Source organism: Stegostoma tigrinum, chromosome 25 (genome assembly GCF_030684315.1).
Source record: "Stegostoma tigrinum isolate sSteTig4 chromosome 25, sSteTig4.hap1, whole genome shotgun sequence".
NCBI lineage: Eukaryota > Metazoa > Chordata > Chondrichthyes > Orectolobiformes > Stegostomatidae > Stegostoma > Stegostoma tigrinum.
Window position 1 is genome coordinate 30104122 of NC_081378.1, and position 14292 is coordinate 30118413.

General features: G+C 45.7%; 1 protein-coding gene across 2 annotated transcripts in view; it reads left to right on the plus strand.

Moving 5' to 3' along the window:
• LOC132210978 (uncharacterized) overlaps positions 1 to 14292 on the plus strand; it is a 94644-nt gene that overhangs the window by 38385 nt on the left and 41967 nt on the right. The window contains exon 2 of one of the 2 annotated variants that reach the window (XM_059654795.1): positions 5666 to 7907. The exons of the other annotated variant lie outside the window; for it this stretch is intronic. Within the exon in view, the coding sequence (XP_059510778.1) occupies positions 5666 to 6351 (686 nt within the window). The 3' untranslated portion in view covers positions 6352 to 7907. Of the gene's footprint in view, positions 1 to 5665; positions 7908 to 14292 lie in introns of those variants that run through there. 2 annotated transcript variants of the gene reach the window in all.

Here is a 14292-nt window from a genome sequence, read left to right on the forward strand (position 1 = left end):
ATACATTATATTGTTTGAGAAGATGTAACAGTGTGAAGTCTACCATTTGCTCTTCTCAGGCAAATTCTAACCCTGGTAGAGATTGTTTTGAATGTAAGTTTCTAATACTTTAATGTACAGTTGTTACACCATCCCAGCACTGTCTAATTTGAGAAGAGGGGGATCAAGGGGATTGTTTCAGCCTCACATGATCTGCTGTTGCCCATTTACTCAGCAAGGGATTGTCCCTGCTGGTACATGACATGCATTATTTCAATAATGAAACTCCCCCAAAGGAGTCAAATCACGAACGTAACCCCATTCCAAAATGTTTGTGAGATGAGAAAGCACTGATGGTGATGAGGAGAGACAGCAGGAACTGCAGATACTGAAGAATCTGAGATAACAAGGTGTAGAGCTGGTTGAACACAGCAGGCCAAGCAGCATCAGAGGAGCAGGAAGGCTGACGTTTCAGGGCTGGACCCTTCTTCAGAAAAATCTGTTTGTGATGTTCTGCTTACAATTAGGCCAGTAAGAGTGGAACCCAACAATGAAGTGCATTGTGTGGATAAGACATTTTTGGAGAATGTGAAACAGTAGTTAGGACAGAAACTACAGAGAAATGGATTTAAGGTCAGAGCAGGTTTGGCTCAGTGAAGAAAGGAAATAGAAAACAAAGCTGGGGCAAATGGTCTCAATCTTAAACACAAAGATAAATTTATACCAGGAACTAGAAACTAAATTAAGTGAAGCAACAAATTCTAAAACAAACAAAAATGGAAAATATTGTCCCAATTCCAATGATTCAGTTGACAAGGTTTAGCGCACGAGAGGTGTTTTTCATCATTTTCAGTTTCAGGGCTCTTGTGACGATATTCAGGAGTAATCTTGGATTTGAAGGATAGTTCTCACATTTTGCCCAAAAGAGAGTTTTATTTGATATGCTGTCTCCCCTTAGAGTTACAGTTTAAATATTTCCTGTGGGTATGAGGTAAAAAGAGGAAAATCCAAGTAATTGGAGCAGCTAATGAATCACTGTGGGAGCTTACATGTTAAATGCACTAGCTTATGACTTTCGGTTCCAGGTCTGAAGAACTAGCTTTCTATTTTTTCAGAAGATTGGTTACAAAGTGTAAAATTATGTTCAGTGAGGATTCCCTATGGCATTGGTCATGGCAACGTTGAGGTCTGGAGCATAATCATCAATTTTAACTGCTAATCTACTCAGTCTCTTTTAGACCGCTGCTCAAGTACTCCCTGTGGAAATCCAGGTAATTAAAGTTTCTTGAAATTGCAAGTGATTGTAGCTAGGTTCAATTCACGATCAGTAAATTGCTTACCATGTCAGTAATTGACTAGCTTTGACATGTGATAGAAGTAGACATCACTTTTCATCTTTCCATTTTCATTTTCCCTGGATTCTTGTTGTGTAAATTTCTTGTTATAAATTTCTGTATCCAATTCTATGTGGATCTCCCTGTGTCAATATACCATCTAATTATGCTGTGGGGGACAATTGCTTTGGGGGATAATGTGAAAATTTAATCTTCCAGGTTAATTGTTACATTTTTTTTCAAAAAGCTGATAAAACATGCCTTCTAAAGCTTTCACTATAGTGAATATACAAGGGCAGCCAGGTGTATCACATAGAATATGAATTTATTGATTCTGTTATTCTGGTACAATCAGGAAGCCCTGGCTGATGGATATTAAACAGAAGTGTCAGAGGTTCTGCTCACTCTGAGGAAGCTGGGTCAGTGTCAAGGGCTCTCCATGTGTAAATAAAGGGTCACTTGGTGATGGGATATCAGCCTCTATTGAGTTATTTCAGTGGTGATGAGAGAAAAGCATGCTCCTGAAGAAATCCATTCACAACAGTTGTTTTTGAGTTGGTGGTAAGTATCTTTGGCATCATGCTGTTATTTGAGAAGCTTGACACATTCGATACTGCTGTCAATGACTAGGCATAGTATGTGGAATGAAAGTTTTTTTTTCCCCTGGGTAATTGACATTGGGGTAGACTACAAGCAATGACTAATTCTCCTGACAGCTTCGGGACCCACAGCTTTTTCAGTTATTAGGAGCCTAACATTCCTTGAGGTACAAGATACTAAAACCTTTCAAGAGTTGACAGATTTAGTTAAGGAATATAATGACCTCAAGACTCCAGTTATTCTAAGATGCTATTGGTTTTATTTGGTAATTCAAGAACTGGGAAATCTGCATCCAAAATTTTGTCTACGTTAAGACAACTGGCAGAGGGATGTAATTTTGGCTTAATCCTTAATGAGATGCTGAGATATTGCTTAGTATGTGGGATTATTGATGTAACCATGCAAAAATACCCATTAGCTGAAGCCTAAGCGGACTTCAAACTACAACTGGCTTTAACATTGGCAAATACAGCAAGTGGATAAAATGAGTTGCAAGTTATTCTGATGAAAGTGGACATTCTCATCAGTCTGACTGAGCTTGGGGAATACCACTTGAGTGAAGGCAATTACATAACCTCACTCGGGATTGTATCCTGAACAGAGGAGATCTGGGTTAACTGACAACAAAGCCAAGCCTCAGTCAAACGGTTAACATTTTCTTCAAAATCCAGTCTGGCACGCCGTTGTTGTTGCTGCTGGCATGTGGACTCGAGACAGCAAATGTGTGCAACTAGAGCTATATTGAGTGAGAGAACTATATCCAGGAGAGAACACACCCTGGAAAGCCCACCTGCACCTGATTTGGAACAGTTAACTTGCTTGGCGACATCCAAATGAGAATCAATCAAAATAAATGTCTGCTTAAAAAGTCACCCAGTTCCAATAAAGGTTGAATTGCAGCCTTTTCAGTGATATCAAAACCAGGCTTTAACAAACTTCACTCTGGACTCCAAGTGCTAGACTGGGATGAGACCTTGGCTAGACTGGGAACCTTGACAGATTAAGGGTAAAACTTCAGTTCCAGTCTCATATGAGAAGAAGCTGGTTCAGTTATCACTGATTATAGTAAATGCTCGGGCTCGAACTTGATGGGTTGAAATTGCTTGAGAAAGATTTATCAGGAGGCCAAGTAGCAAATGCAGAAGCATTGAGCTGCCTCCCGCTGGCAGATATACCACTGGTAGTACCGCCATTGGAAGAGTCCGTGATGCTTTTAAATTTTCTGGACACACTTTCCATTCACAGCTGTCAATATCAGACTTAGGAAGCAGAAAGATCTGGTCTTGGCAAAACAAAAACAGATGGTGGTGATGCCAAAAACCAAAGAACTATCACAATCCGAATTGAAGCGTTTTTTGCATTTGGAGAAACCAGATCACTGTTGAGGATGACATATCATGACTGAGAGCAAACGTTGCTGCCAGATACTAACTGAACTCCACCAGGGTCATCCAAGGGTCTCCAATATTAAGATGTCAGCAAGAATTTGTCTGGTGCCAGAATTGGATGCAGACATAGTTATGCTGGTGGGACAGTGCCCAGAGTGCCAGCAAGGACAAAAATTACTGCCAGCAGCTCCCCTGCACTCGTGGGGATGATTGGGTAAACCCTGGACATGGTAATACGTTGACTATACAGGCCCTTTCAAGGGTTCAGTGTTTCCAGTCATTGTGGGCTCCCACTTAAAACACTGGACATGCATTGAATTCATTCATCAAACACAGGGATGATGACAGAAAAACTGCGAGCATCATTTGCAATATGTAGACTCCAGGAAGGATTGGTCACAGATAACAGGCCATCGTTTACCAGCAGGAAGTTTCAGTATTTCCTAAAGTCAACTAATATTCAACGTATAAGTTTCTGGTGACTCTGAGCGCTGAGTCTGAGGAAGCTACATCAGTGTGAAGTACTTTCCAAATGTAAAGAAAGAGTGATTTAGTGACAGAATCCTGGCTACTGTGGCGTAATTTCATTTACTTCCTTTTTGGATAACATAAACCTAACATTTTAATATGGCTAGATAAAGTATTTACATTAAAAAGCAACACGTTCTTGAAACTTATGTATTTGGTAAGAGTCTTTTTTTAGGGCAACAACTGCCTACTGCTGTTCCACTGATAACTCAAAAACTTTCTGTTTCAATCTCCTTCCCCTTAATAATTGTTGATAGTGCCTGCGCAGGTCAATCAACACTGCCCCATTCCTTCAAGTTCTTTCTCTTCTGTTGCCATAAGTGGACTCCCTCAGTCACCATTGATCACAGAATTACTGGGGCTTATTGGTGCAATCCCAAGTTAATTGATGCTTTGATACTTTTAACTTGAATGTGGAATTCAGCTCTGTTGTCCATATTTAAATCAAGGTTATCATGAGGTCTGGAGTCAGATCCTGGCAAAACCCAAACTGAACATTGGTGGAGAGGTTATTGATAAGTGTTGCTTAATGTTAATGCCTGTTTTGGTTACTATGTTGATATTTATGAGGATACTTATGGGAAGTTAAAATTAGTATTTTTAGAAAATAGAAATGTTAGTAGCAAATCCCGCACATCCCAGATGTCCAAGTTCTTCAAGGACCGCAACTTTCCCCCCACAGTGATCGAGAACACCCTTGACCGCGTCTCCCATATTTCCCGCAACACATCCCTCACACCCCGCCCCCACCACAACCGCCCTAGGAGGATCCCCCTCGTTCTCACACACCACCCTACCAACCTCCGGATACAACGCATCATGCTCCGACACTTCCGCCATTTAAAATCCGACCCCACCACACAAGACATTTTTCCATCCCCACCCCTGTCTGCTTTCCGGAGAGACCACTCTCTCCGTGACTCCCTTGTTCGCTCCACACTGCCCTCCAACCCCACCACACCCGGCACCTTCCCCTGCAACCGCAGGAAATGCTACACTTGCCCCCACACCTCCTCCCTCACGCCCATCCCAGACCCCAAGATGACATTCCACATTAAGCAGAGGTTCACCTGCACATCTGCCAATGTGGTATACTGCATCCACTGTACCCGGTGTGGCTTCCTCTACGTTGGGGAAACCAAGCGGAGGCTTGGAGACCGCTTTGCAGAACACCTCCGCTCAGTTCGCAACAAACAACTGCACCTTCCAGTCGCAAACCATTTCCACTCCCCCTCCCATTCTTTAGATGACATGTCCATCATGGGCCTCCTGCACTGCCACAATGATGCCACCCGAAGGTTGCAGGAACAGCAACTCATATTCCGCCTGGGAACCCTGCAGAATGGTATCAATGTGGACTTCACCAGTTTCAAAATCTCCCCTTACCCTACTGCATCCCTAAACCAGCCCAGTTCATCCCCTCCCCCCACTGCACCACACAACCAGCCCAGCTCTTCCCCCCCACCCACTGCATCCCAAAACCTGTCCATCCTGTCTCTGCCTCCCTAACCGGTTCTTCCTCTCACCCATCCCTTCCTCCCACCCCAAGCCGCACCCCCATCTACCTACTAACCTCATCCCACCTCCTTGACCTGTCCGTCTTCCCTGGACTGACCTATCCCCTCCCTACCTCCCCACCTATACTCTCTCCACCTTTCTTTACTCTCCATCTTCGGTCCGCCTCCCCCTCTCTCCCTATTTATTCCAGTTCCCTCACCCCATCCCCCTCTCTGATGAAGGGTCTAGGCCCGAAACATCAGCTTTTGTGCTCCTGAGATGCTGCTTGGCCTGCTGTGTTCATCCAGCCTCACATTTTATTATCTTGGAATTCTCCAGCATCTGCAGTTCCCATTATCTCTGTTAGTAGCAAATGTACTTTTGCTACTTCCACCCAAGAATTCCTGAACACCAAAGACACCAAGATAGAAGAGGATGAAATAATGGTCTCCTTTGACGTAACAGCCCTGTTCACACCCATCAACATCAACCTGGCCAAAGAAACACTGATGACACTATTAGAAGAACCGAAGACACATACACCAGACACCACCAACCTCATCAGCAAGGACAACATCATCAAGCTAGTGGACCTATGCCTCACCACCCACTTCACTTTCAATAACAAAACCTACAGACAAACCAACGGTACACCCCTGGGATCTCCGATATCAGGGTTCTTAGCAGGGGCAGTAATGAAGAGACTCGAACAAACAGCTCTGCCAATCATCCAACCCAAACTTTGGGTCCGCTATGTGGATGACACCTTTGTCATCATTAAACAAAACAAATTAGAGGAAACCTTCAAGACCATCAATAATACCCTTACTGGCATAACATTCACAAAAGAGGAGGAAAACAATAACAAACTGCCATTCCTGGATGTCACAGTAGAGCGAACAGTCAATGGGGAACTTCAAACCAGCGTCTACAGGAAAACAACACATACGGACCAAATACTCAACTACAGGAGCAACCATCCCAACACCCACAAACGAAGCTGCATTAGAACATTATTCCAATGAGCCACCACACACTGCAGCACAGAGGAACTACGCAGAGCAGAAGAAAATCACTTATACAGCATATTCAAAAAGAACGGGTACCCAATGAACGCAGTCCGCCGATTTCTCAGCAACAAACCCAAACAAACAGACAAAACGGGCCCAGAAACCATAACCACTCTCCCCTATATCAAAGGCATCTCAGAAATGACTGCCAGACTACTCAGACCTCTTGGCATCATGGTAGCCCACAAACCCACCAACACACTAAAACAGCAACTAATAAACTTTACAGACAACAAGCAAAACGAACGTCATTTACAAAATACCTTGCAAGAACTGTGACAAACACTACATTGGACAAACAGGGAGAAAGCTAGCCACGAGGATACATGAACATCAACTAGCCACAAAAAGACATGACCCACTATCACTAGTATCCTTACATACAGATGAGCAAGGACACCACTTTGATTGGGACAACACATCCATCCTACGACAAGCCAAACAGAGACACGCACGAGAATTCCTAGAAGCATGGCATTCCAACCGGAACACAATCAACAAACACATTGATTTGGAGCCCATCTACCACCCTCTGAGGAAAAAGAACAGAAAATGATATCACCAAAGCAGGAAATGACATCAACACAGGAAATGACATCACCAACCCAAGGAAACCTAAACAGATAAATAGAAAGCAGGACATAACACCAGCGCTTCACCGGATGCTCACTGATGATGTTACCTAGAATGGTGACAAAGTCTGAAAACGAACCTTCCAGCTCAGCGAGCAAACTTACATCCAGAGCAAATGTACTTTAAGGGATTTTAGTTTAACTTGATAAAGCCTACTTACGTACATCTCATGCTTTAAAAGTTAATACATAACAGTCGTTATGTTTGTGCATTATATATGGCAACTGCAACTAATCTTGTCCTTCAATCTTGTATTAAGTGCATCATTCCCCAATGTATTATATACACCATTATTAATATCATAATAGTTCTTTGTTCTCCATGGTAGCAAAGGACTGTCTGTGTACTTCAGGAAAATAAACCCATCAAGCACATTTCTTGGTTGTCTGTCAAACTTATAGACTCGTTCCAGCTGATACCACCTTATTTGGCACACATTCCCCTTCTTTAGCCATGGCTGGTGTTTTCGCTATACTAAAATGAATTTCATAGGAACAATAATGAAAATATGCTTAGCAAAACATGCATTGTGCAGTGACTAATATCATAACCCTCATGTTTGTTTTTATTCTTCTATGTTTGCAACCTCAACGACTCGTAACTGTAGCAACCAAGAAAAGCATACCATGTAATCTGTCATCCTCAATACAGCAGGGCGTCAGTATGTACAACTGTGTAAATTTATGGCTTGATTTTAAAGCCTGACTGAATTCTCTGTGTGCTGAGATGTTTAGTATAGTGAGTTGCTTGTTGAAGTTGACGTGATTAGTTTCTGTGTGGTACTGGGCTTCTTTCTCGCCTGTGCTGTCTGAGCTGTGTTTTCATATGTGCTGTTAATGTCTGCATCACTAAACAATGTGCTAAGCATTGGAAATACTTCAAGTGTGAAATATTGAACTAAATATTCTTTCCTTTTGTACTGAATTCAAAATGCATAGAAATATTTGAAGTAATTAAAAATTCTAAACTTTTCTAATTTTAGTTTTCACAATAATTATAATGTTACAAAGGCCTGGCCAGAGTCATTGAAATAAAAATGGATTCATGAAATAAATGGCACAGAGCTTGGAATGAATTTTTTTAAGAAGTTATTTAAGTGCAGTGTCATTATTGCTTATTCTTAATTAATTACAGGATTTCACCAAGGAATTGGAAATAAATGTTGATCACTTTGTGTGACAGGCTCACTTAGCTATTTAAGGGATACATTTTTTCCTTCAGTGTAGACAGGAGTTACACTTTTTGTTCCAACTGCTTAATTTTGTCTAAAGGCTAAAATGAAAATATACTTGGTACATTTTGAGTTGTGACTATTCATATAATCAATAATTTCTTGATAATTGAGATAGACGTTGAATATATTAAATATGTTAAAGGCCATAGCCTTGATTTATTACTGACATTTAAACATCTTTCAAGGGCTTACATCACCTCAGACTACGTTCCTTGGCAGAGAAAGCTCTTACAGCCATCTTCAGCCAAAAATGATGAGTCAGTGATCCATCTCCTCCTCCTCCTGAGGTTTTCACCATCATCCTTTAGCCAATTCAATTCACTTCAAGCAATGTGAAGTGTTTGCAGGCATTGGATTTTGGACAGACTGAGTCCTGACAACATTCCAGAAGTACTGAAGACGCATGCTTCAGAAATAGCTGCAGCTCTATCAGGTGTTCCAGCAGTGTTAGCACTTCTACCCAGCAAGGCATGAAATTTCCCAAGAATCTCTTGTCCACAAAACACAGGACAAATCCAACCCAACCTATTACTGCCCCAGTAGTCTACTCTTGGTTGTCAGTAAAAGTGATGGAAGAGATCATCAACAGCGCAATAAATTGGCACTTGTTCAAAAATAACCTGTTGAATGACACTCAGTTTAGGTTCCACCAGGGTCACTCAGCACCTGACTTCATTGCAGCACTGGCTCAAAGTAGCAAGAGTTGCATCAAGACAGCATTTAAGAGTATAGTATCAAGAAACCCCAGGAAGCCTGAAGTTAATGTAAATCAGTGGAAAACACTCTTTCAGTTGAAGACATACCAGCACAACAGAAGATGCCTGTGGTAGTTGGAGATTAGTCATCTCAACCTCAGGACATCTCTGCAGTTTCCTCCAAGTATGGTTCTTTGTCCAACTATTTTAAGCTGTTTTATTAATCATCTAGATTCCAGTAAGACCTCAGAAGTAGGGATGTTCACTGAATGTTGCAGCGTTCCATTCTATTCACAATGTCTCACATACTGAAGCAAATCCTGTCCATACGCAGCAAGATAGACGAAGTTTAGGCTTCAATTTATAAACAGCAAGTAACAATTGAGTCATACAAATACATAATAGCTATCTCCAACTACAGAGAATCAAATAATGTCCTTGACATGCAATGATGTTACCTTCATTGAATTTCCCACTATCAATGTTTTGCAGGTTATTATTAACCAGAAACTGAACTAATCTAGTCAAGTAGACATTATGGCTACAAGTATTGGACTTCTGAAACGAGTGACTTATCTGCTAAATCATAAAATCCAGACAGGGCGGAAGCAGGCCTTTCAGCCCATTGAGCCCACACCAAACCTCCAAATACCATCCCAACTGGACCCACCCTCCTACCCTATCCCTGTAACTTTACATTTCCCATGGCCAATCCACCTAACATGATTATCTTTGGACTGTGGAAGGAAACCAGCGCACCCGGAAGAAGCCCATGCAGACAAGAGGAGAATGTACAAACTCCACACAGTTGCCCAAGGGTGGAATTGAACCTGGGCTCCTGATGCTGTGAAGCAACAGAGCTAACCACTAAGCCACAGTGCTGCCCTAAATATGTTCAACATCCGTCCAACATCTGCTAGGATCAAATCAAGAGTATGAAGGAATAATCTCCACTAGCCTCAACATCATTTAAGACAAAAGAACCTTTACTGGACACCAAAAATCGTAAGTACAACCAACTCACGGGCCCCTGCCACCCACAAGAGGATTCCTGCGCCTCCCAAATCCCAACTCTGTCCCTGCCCCTCCCCCACCATGCACCCGCCGCCATTGACCATGAGGACACGGCCGGAGACCCCACCGATGACGTCAAATCCGCCTCAGCCGGCCACAGAACTTCCGGAACCGCTGCTGCAGTCACCACCTCCACGTCCAGGTACAACACCCCACACACCACCCTCACCGCAGCTGCTGCCGCCCACCCCGATCCTCCAACCGCCGACGGAACCCCGCCCACGGCCGACGTCGACGGAACCCCGCCCACGGTCGACGCCGATGGAACCCCGCCCACGGCCGACGGAACCCTGCCCACGGCCGACGGACTCATCGCTCCGCCCACAACCTCCACAGCCAGCAACCCCAGAGAAGACAGCCACACTGAGCCCTGCTGCATCTTCACCATCCCCCCAGACCTCCCACTGACTGAGGACGAATGGTCAATCCTTAGTAAGGGGCTCACCTTTGTCCCCCTACAACCACACATCAATGAATACCAGTCACGGTTGGACATAGAGCAGTTTTTCCGCCGTCTTCGCCTCCATGCCTACTTCTTCAACCGGGAACATAACCCTCCTTCCACTGACCCCTTCACCCGCTTCCAACACAAGTCCTCCTCCTGGACACCACCCCCAGGCCTTCTACCCTCCCTTGACCTCTTCATCTCCAACTGCCGTCGAGACATTAACCACCTCAACCTCTCCACCCCTCTCACCCACTCCAACCTCTCCCCCGCAGAACAGGCAGCCCTCCGCTCCAACCCCAACCTCACCATCAAACCTGCAGACAAGGGTGGCGCAGTGGTAGTAAGGCGCACTGACCTCTACATCGCCGAGGCCAGACGCCAACTCTCCGATACCACCTCCTACCGCCCCCTCGATCATGACCCCACACCCGAGCACCAAACCATCATCTCCAACACCATTCACGACCTCATCACCTCAGGGGACCTCCCACCCAAGGCCTCCAACCTCATTGTTCCCCAACCCCGCACGGCCCGTTTCTATCTCCTTCCCAAAATCCACAAACCTGCCTGCCCTGGTCGACCCATAGTCTCAGCCTGCTCCTGCCCCACCGAACTCATCTCCACCTATCTGGACTCCATTTTCTCCCCTTTGGTCCAGGAACTCCCCATCTACGTCCGTGACACCACCCACGCCCTCCACCTCCTCCAGGACTTCCAATTCCCTGGCCCCCAACACCTCATATTCACCATGGACGTCCAGTCCCTATACACCTGCATTCCGCATGCAGATGGCCTCAAGGCCCTCCGCTTCTTCCTGTCCCACAGGCCCGACCAGTCCCCCTCCACGGATACTCTCATCCGCCTAGCTGAACTCGTCCTCGCCCTCAACAACTTCTCTTTTGACTCCTCCCACTTCCTACAGACTAAGGGGGTGGCCATGGGCACACGCATAGGCCCCAGCTATGCCTGCCTCTTTGTAGGTTACGTGGAACAGTCCCTCTTCCGCACCTACACAGGTCCCAAACACCACCTCTTCCTCCGGTACATTGATGACTGTATCGGCGCCGCCTCTTGCTCCCCAGAGGAGCTCGAACAGTTCATCCACTTCACCAATGCCTTCCACCCCAACCTTCACTTCACCTGGGCCATCTCCAGCACATCCCTCACCTTCCTGGGCCTCTCAGTCTCCATCTCAGGCAACCAGCTTGTAACTGATGTCCATTTCAAGCCCACCGACTCCCACAGCTACCTAGAATACACAACCTCCCACGCACCCTCCTGCAAAAATTCCATCCCCTATTCCCAATTCCTCCGCCTCCGCCGCATCTGCTCCCACGATAAGACATTTCACTCCCGCACATCCCAGATGTCCAAGTTCTTTAAGGACCGCAACTTTCCCCCCACAGTGATCGAGAACGCCCTTGACCGCGTCTCCCGTATTTCCCGCAACACATCCCTCACACCCCGCCCCCGCCACGACCGCCCTAAGAGGATCCCCCTCGTTCTCACACACCACCCTACCAACCTCCGGATATAACGCATCATCCTCCGACACTTCCGCCATTTACAATCCGACCCCACCACCCAAGACATTTTTCCATCCCCACCCCTGTCTGCTTTCCGGAGAGGCCACTCTCTCCGTGACTCCCTTGTTCGCTCCACACTGCCCTCCAACCCCACCACACCCGGCACCTTCCCCTGCAACCGCAGGAAATGCTACACTTGCCCCCACACCTCCTCCCTCACCCCTATCCCAGGCCCCAAGATGACATTCCACATTAAGCAGAGGTTCACCTGCACATCTGCCAATGTGGTATTCTGCATCCACTGTACCCAGTGTGGCTTCCTCTACATTGGGGAAACCAAGCGGAGGCTTGGAGACCGCTTTGCAGAACACCTCCGCTCAGTTCGCAACAAACAACTGCACCTTCCAGTCGCAAACCATTTCCACTCCCCCTCCCATTCTCTAGATGACATGTCCATCATGGGCCTCCTGCACTGCCACAATGATGCCACCCGAAGGCTGCAGGAACAGCAACTCATATTCCGCCTGGGAACCCTGCAGCCATATGGTATCAATGTGGACTTCACCAGTTTCAAAATCTCCCCTTCCCCTACTGCATCCCTAAACCAGCCTAGTTCGTCCCCTCCCCCCACCGCACCACACAACCAGCCCAGCTCTTCCCCCCCACCCACTGCTTCCCAAAACCAGTCCAACCTGTTTCTGCCTCCCTAACCGGTTCTTCCTCTCACCCATCCCTTCCTCCCACCCCAAGCCGCACCCCCATCTACCTACTAACCTCATCCCACCTCCTTGACCTGTCCGTCTTCCCTGGACTGACCTAACCCCTCCCTACCTCCCCACCTATACTCTCTCCACCTATCTTCTTTACTCTCCATCTTCGGTCTGCCTCCCCCTCTCTCCCTATTTATTCCAGTTCCCTCACCCCATCCCCCTCTCTGATGAAGGGTCTAGGCCCGAAACGTCAGCTTTTGTGCTCCTGAGATGCTGCTTGGCCTGCTGTGTTCATCCAGCCTCACATTTTATTATCTTGGAATTCTCCAGCATCTGCAGTTCCCATTATCTCTGATACTACTTTATTAGCTCCATCTACTGATCTCAACTGATGCACAGTGGCAACACTGAGTACTATCTCTGACTTACACTCTACCCACTAAGCCTCCTTTGCAACATCTTGTAATCTCATGACCTCTACCAATTACAAGGGCAAGGGTAGATGATACATGGAACACCACCGCCTGCAAGTTTCCTTCAAATTCAAACACCATCTTAATTTGGGAACAAAAACAAAGATGCTGGAAATGCTCAGCAGGTCTGGCAGCATTTGTGAAGGTAAAAACAGAGTTAACATTTCTGGTCCAGTGACCCTTCCTCAGAACTGATGGCGGCTAGGAAAACGTCAGTGTACATGCAGAAAATAGGGTGGTCGGTGGGGTAGGGAGTAAGGAAACAGATCGAGACCAAAGAGAGGGAAAGATGGTTGGACAGACAAAGGAGTTGCGAACGATCAGGTTGGGAGGGGGAATAGTTGTTAATGGGGACTGTTAGTGACTAACAACAGGGGGTGTCTAATGGCAAGCTATGTGGTAAAAAGGCCTGGTGTGTGGGCTAGGGGGCTGGGACATGGGAGAGTTTAGGCCCTAAAATTATTGAACTTGATATTCAGTCCAGAGGGCTGTAGGGTCCCCAAGCAGAAAATGAGGTGTTCTTCCTCCACCTTGCATTGGGCTTCGCTGGAACAGTGTAGCAAGCCAGAGACAGAGATGTTGGACAGGGAGCAGGGTGGTGTGTTAAAGTGGCAGGCAACAGGCTGTTCAGGGTATTTTTTACGAACAGAATGTAGATGCTCTGCGAAGCGGTTGCCAAGTCTATGCTTCATTTCCCCAGCTGACCACACTGTGAACAGCGAATGCAGTAGACTAGATTCTGGGAAGTGCAAGTGCACCTTAACTTGGGACTGCATTTATTTGGTTCTGTTATAATTGTAGCCACAGAATTGCTAACATGTGCTTCCCTTCCCCCTTTTTCATGATCTCTGGTGGCCCACTCCACAGTTTTATCTCTATTCTGCCTCTCAGCAACATCACCTTAAAGCACACCAGATTCCACATGAATTCTGATGGCCACATCTCTCGGCTCCTCCACTGTCTATAAATTATCAGACAGTTTGTTCCACATCAAGTACTGGACGATTAAAACTTATTTCAATGACAACCTGGAGTCTTGTATGTTTCTAAATAACTTGGACAAAACATCACAAATTCATTATGTTTGTTTGCTATACATAAAG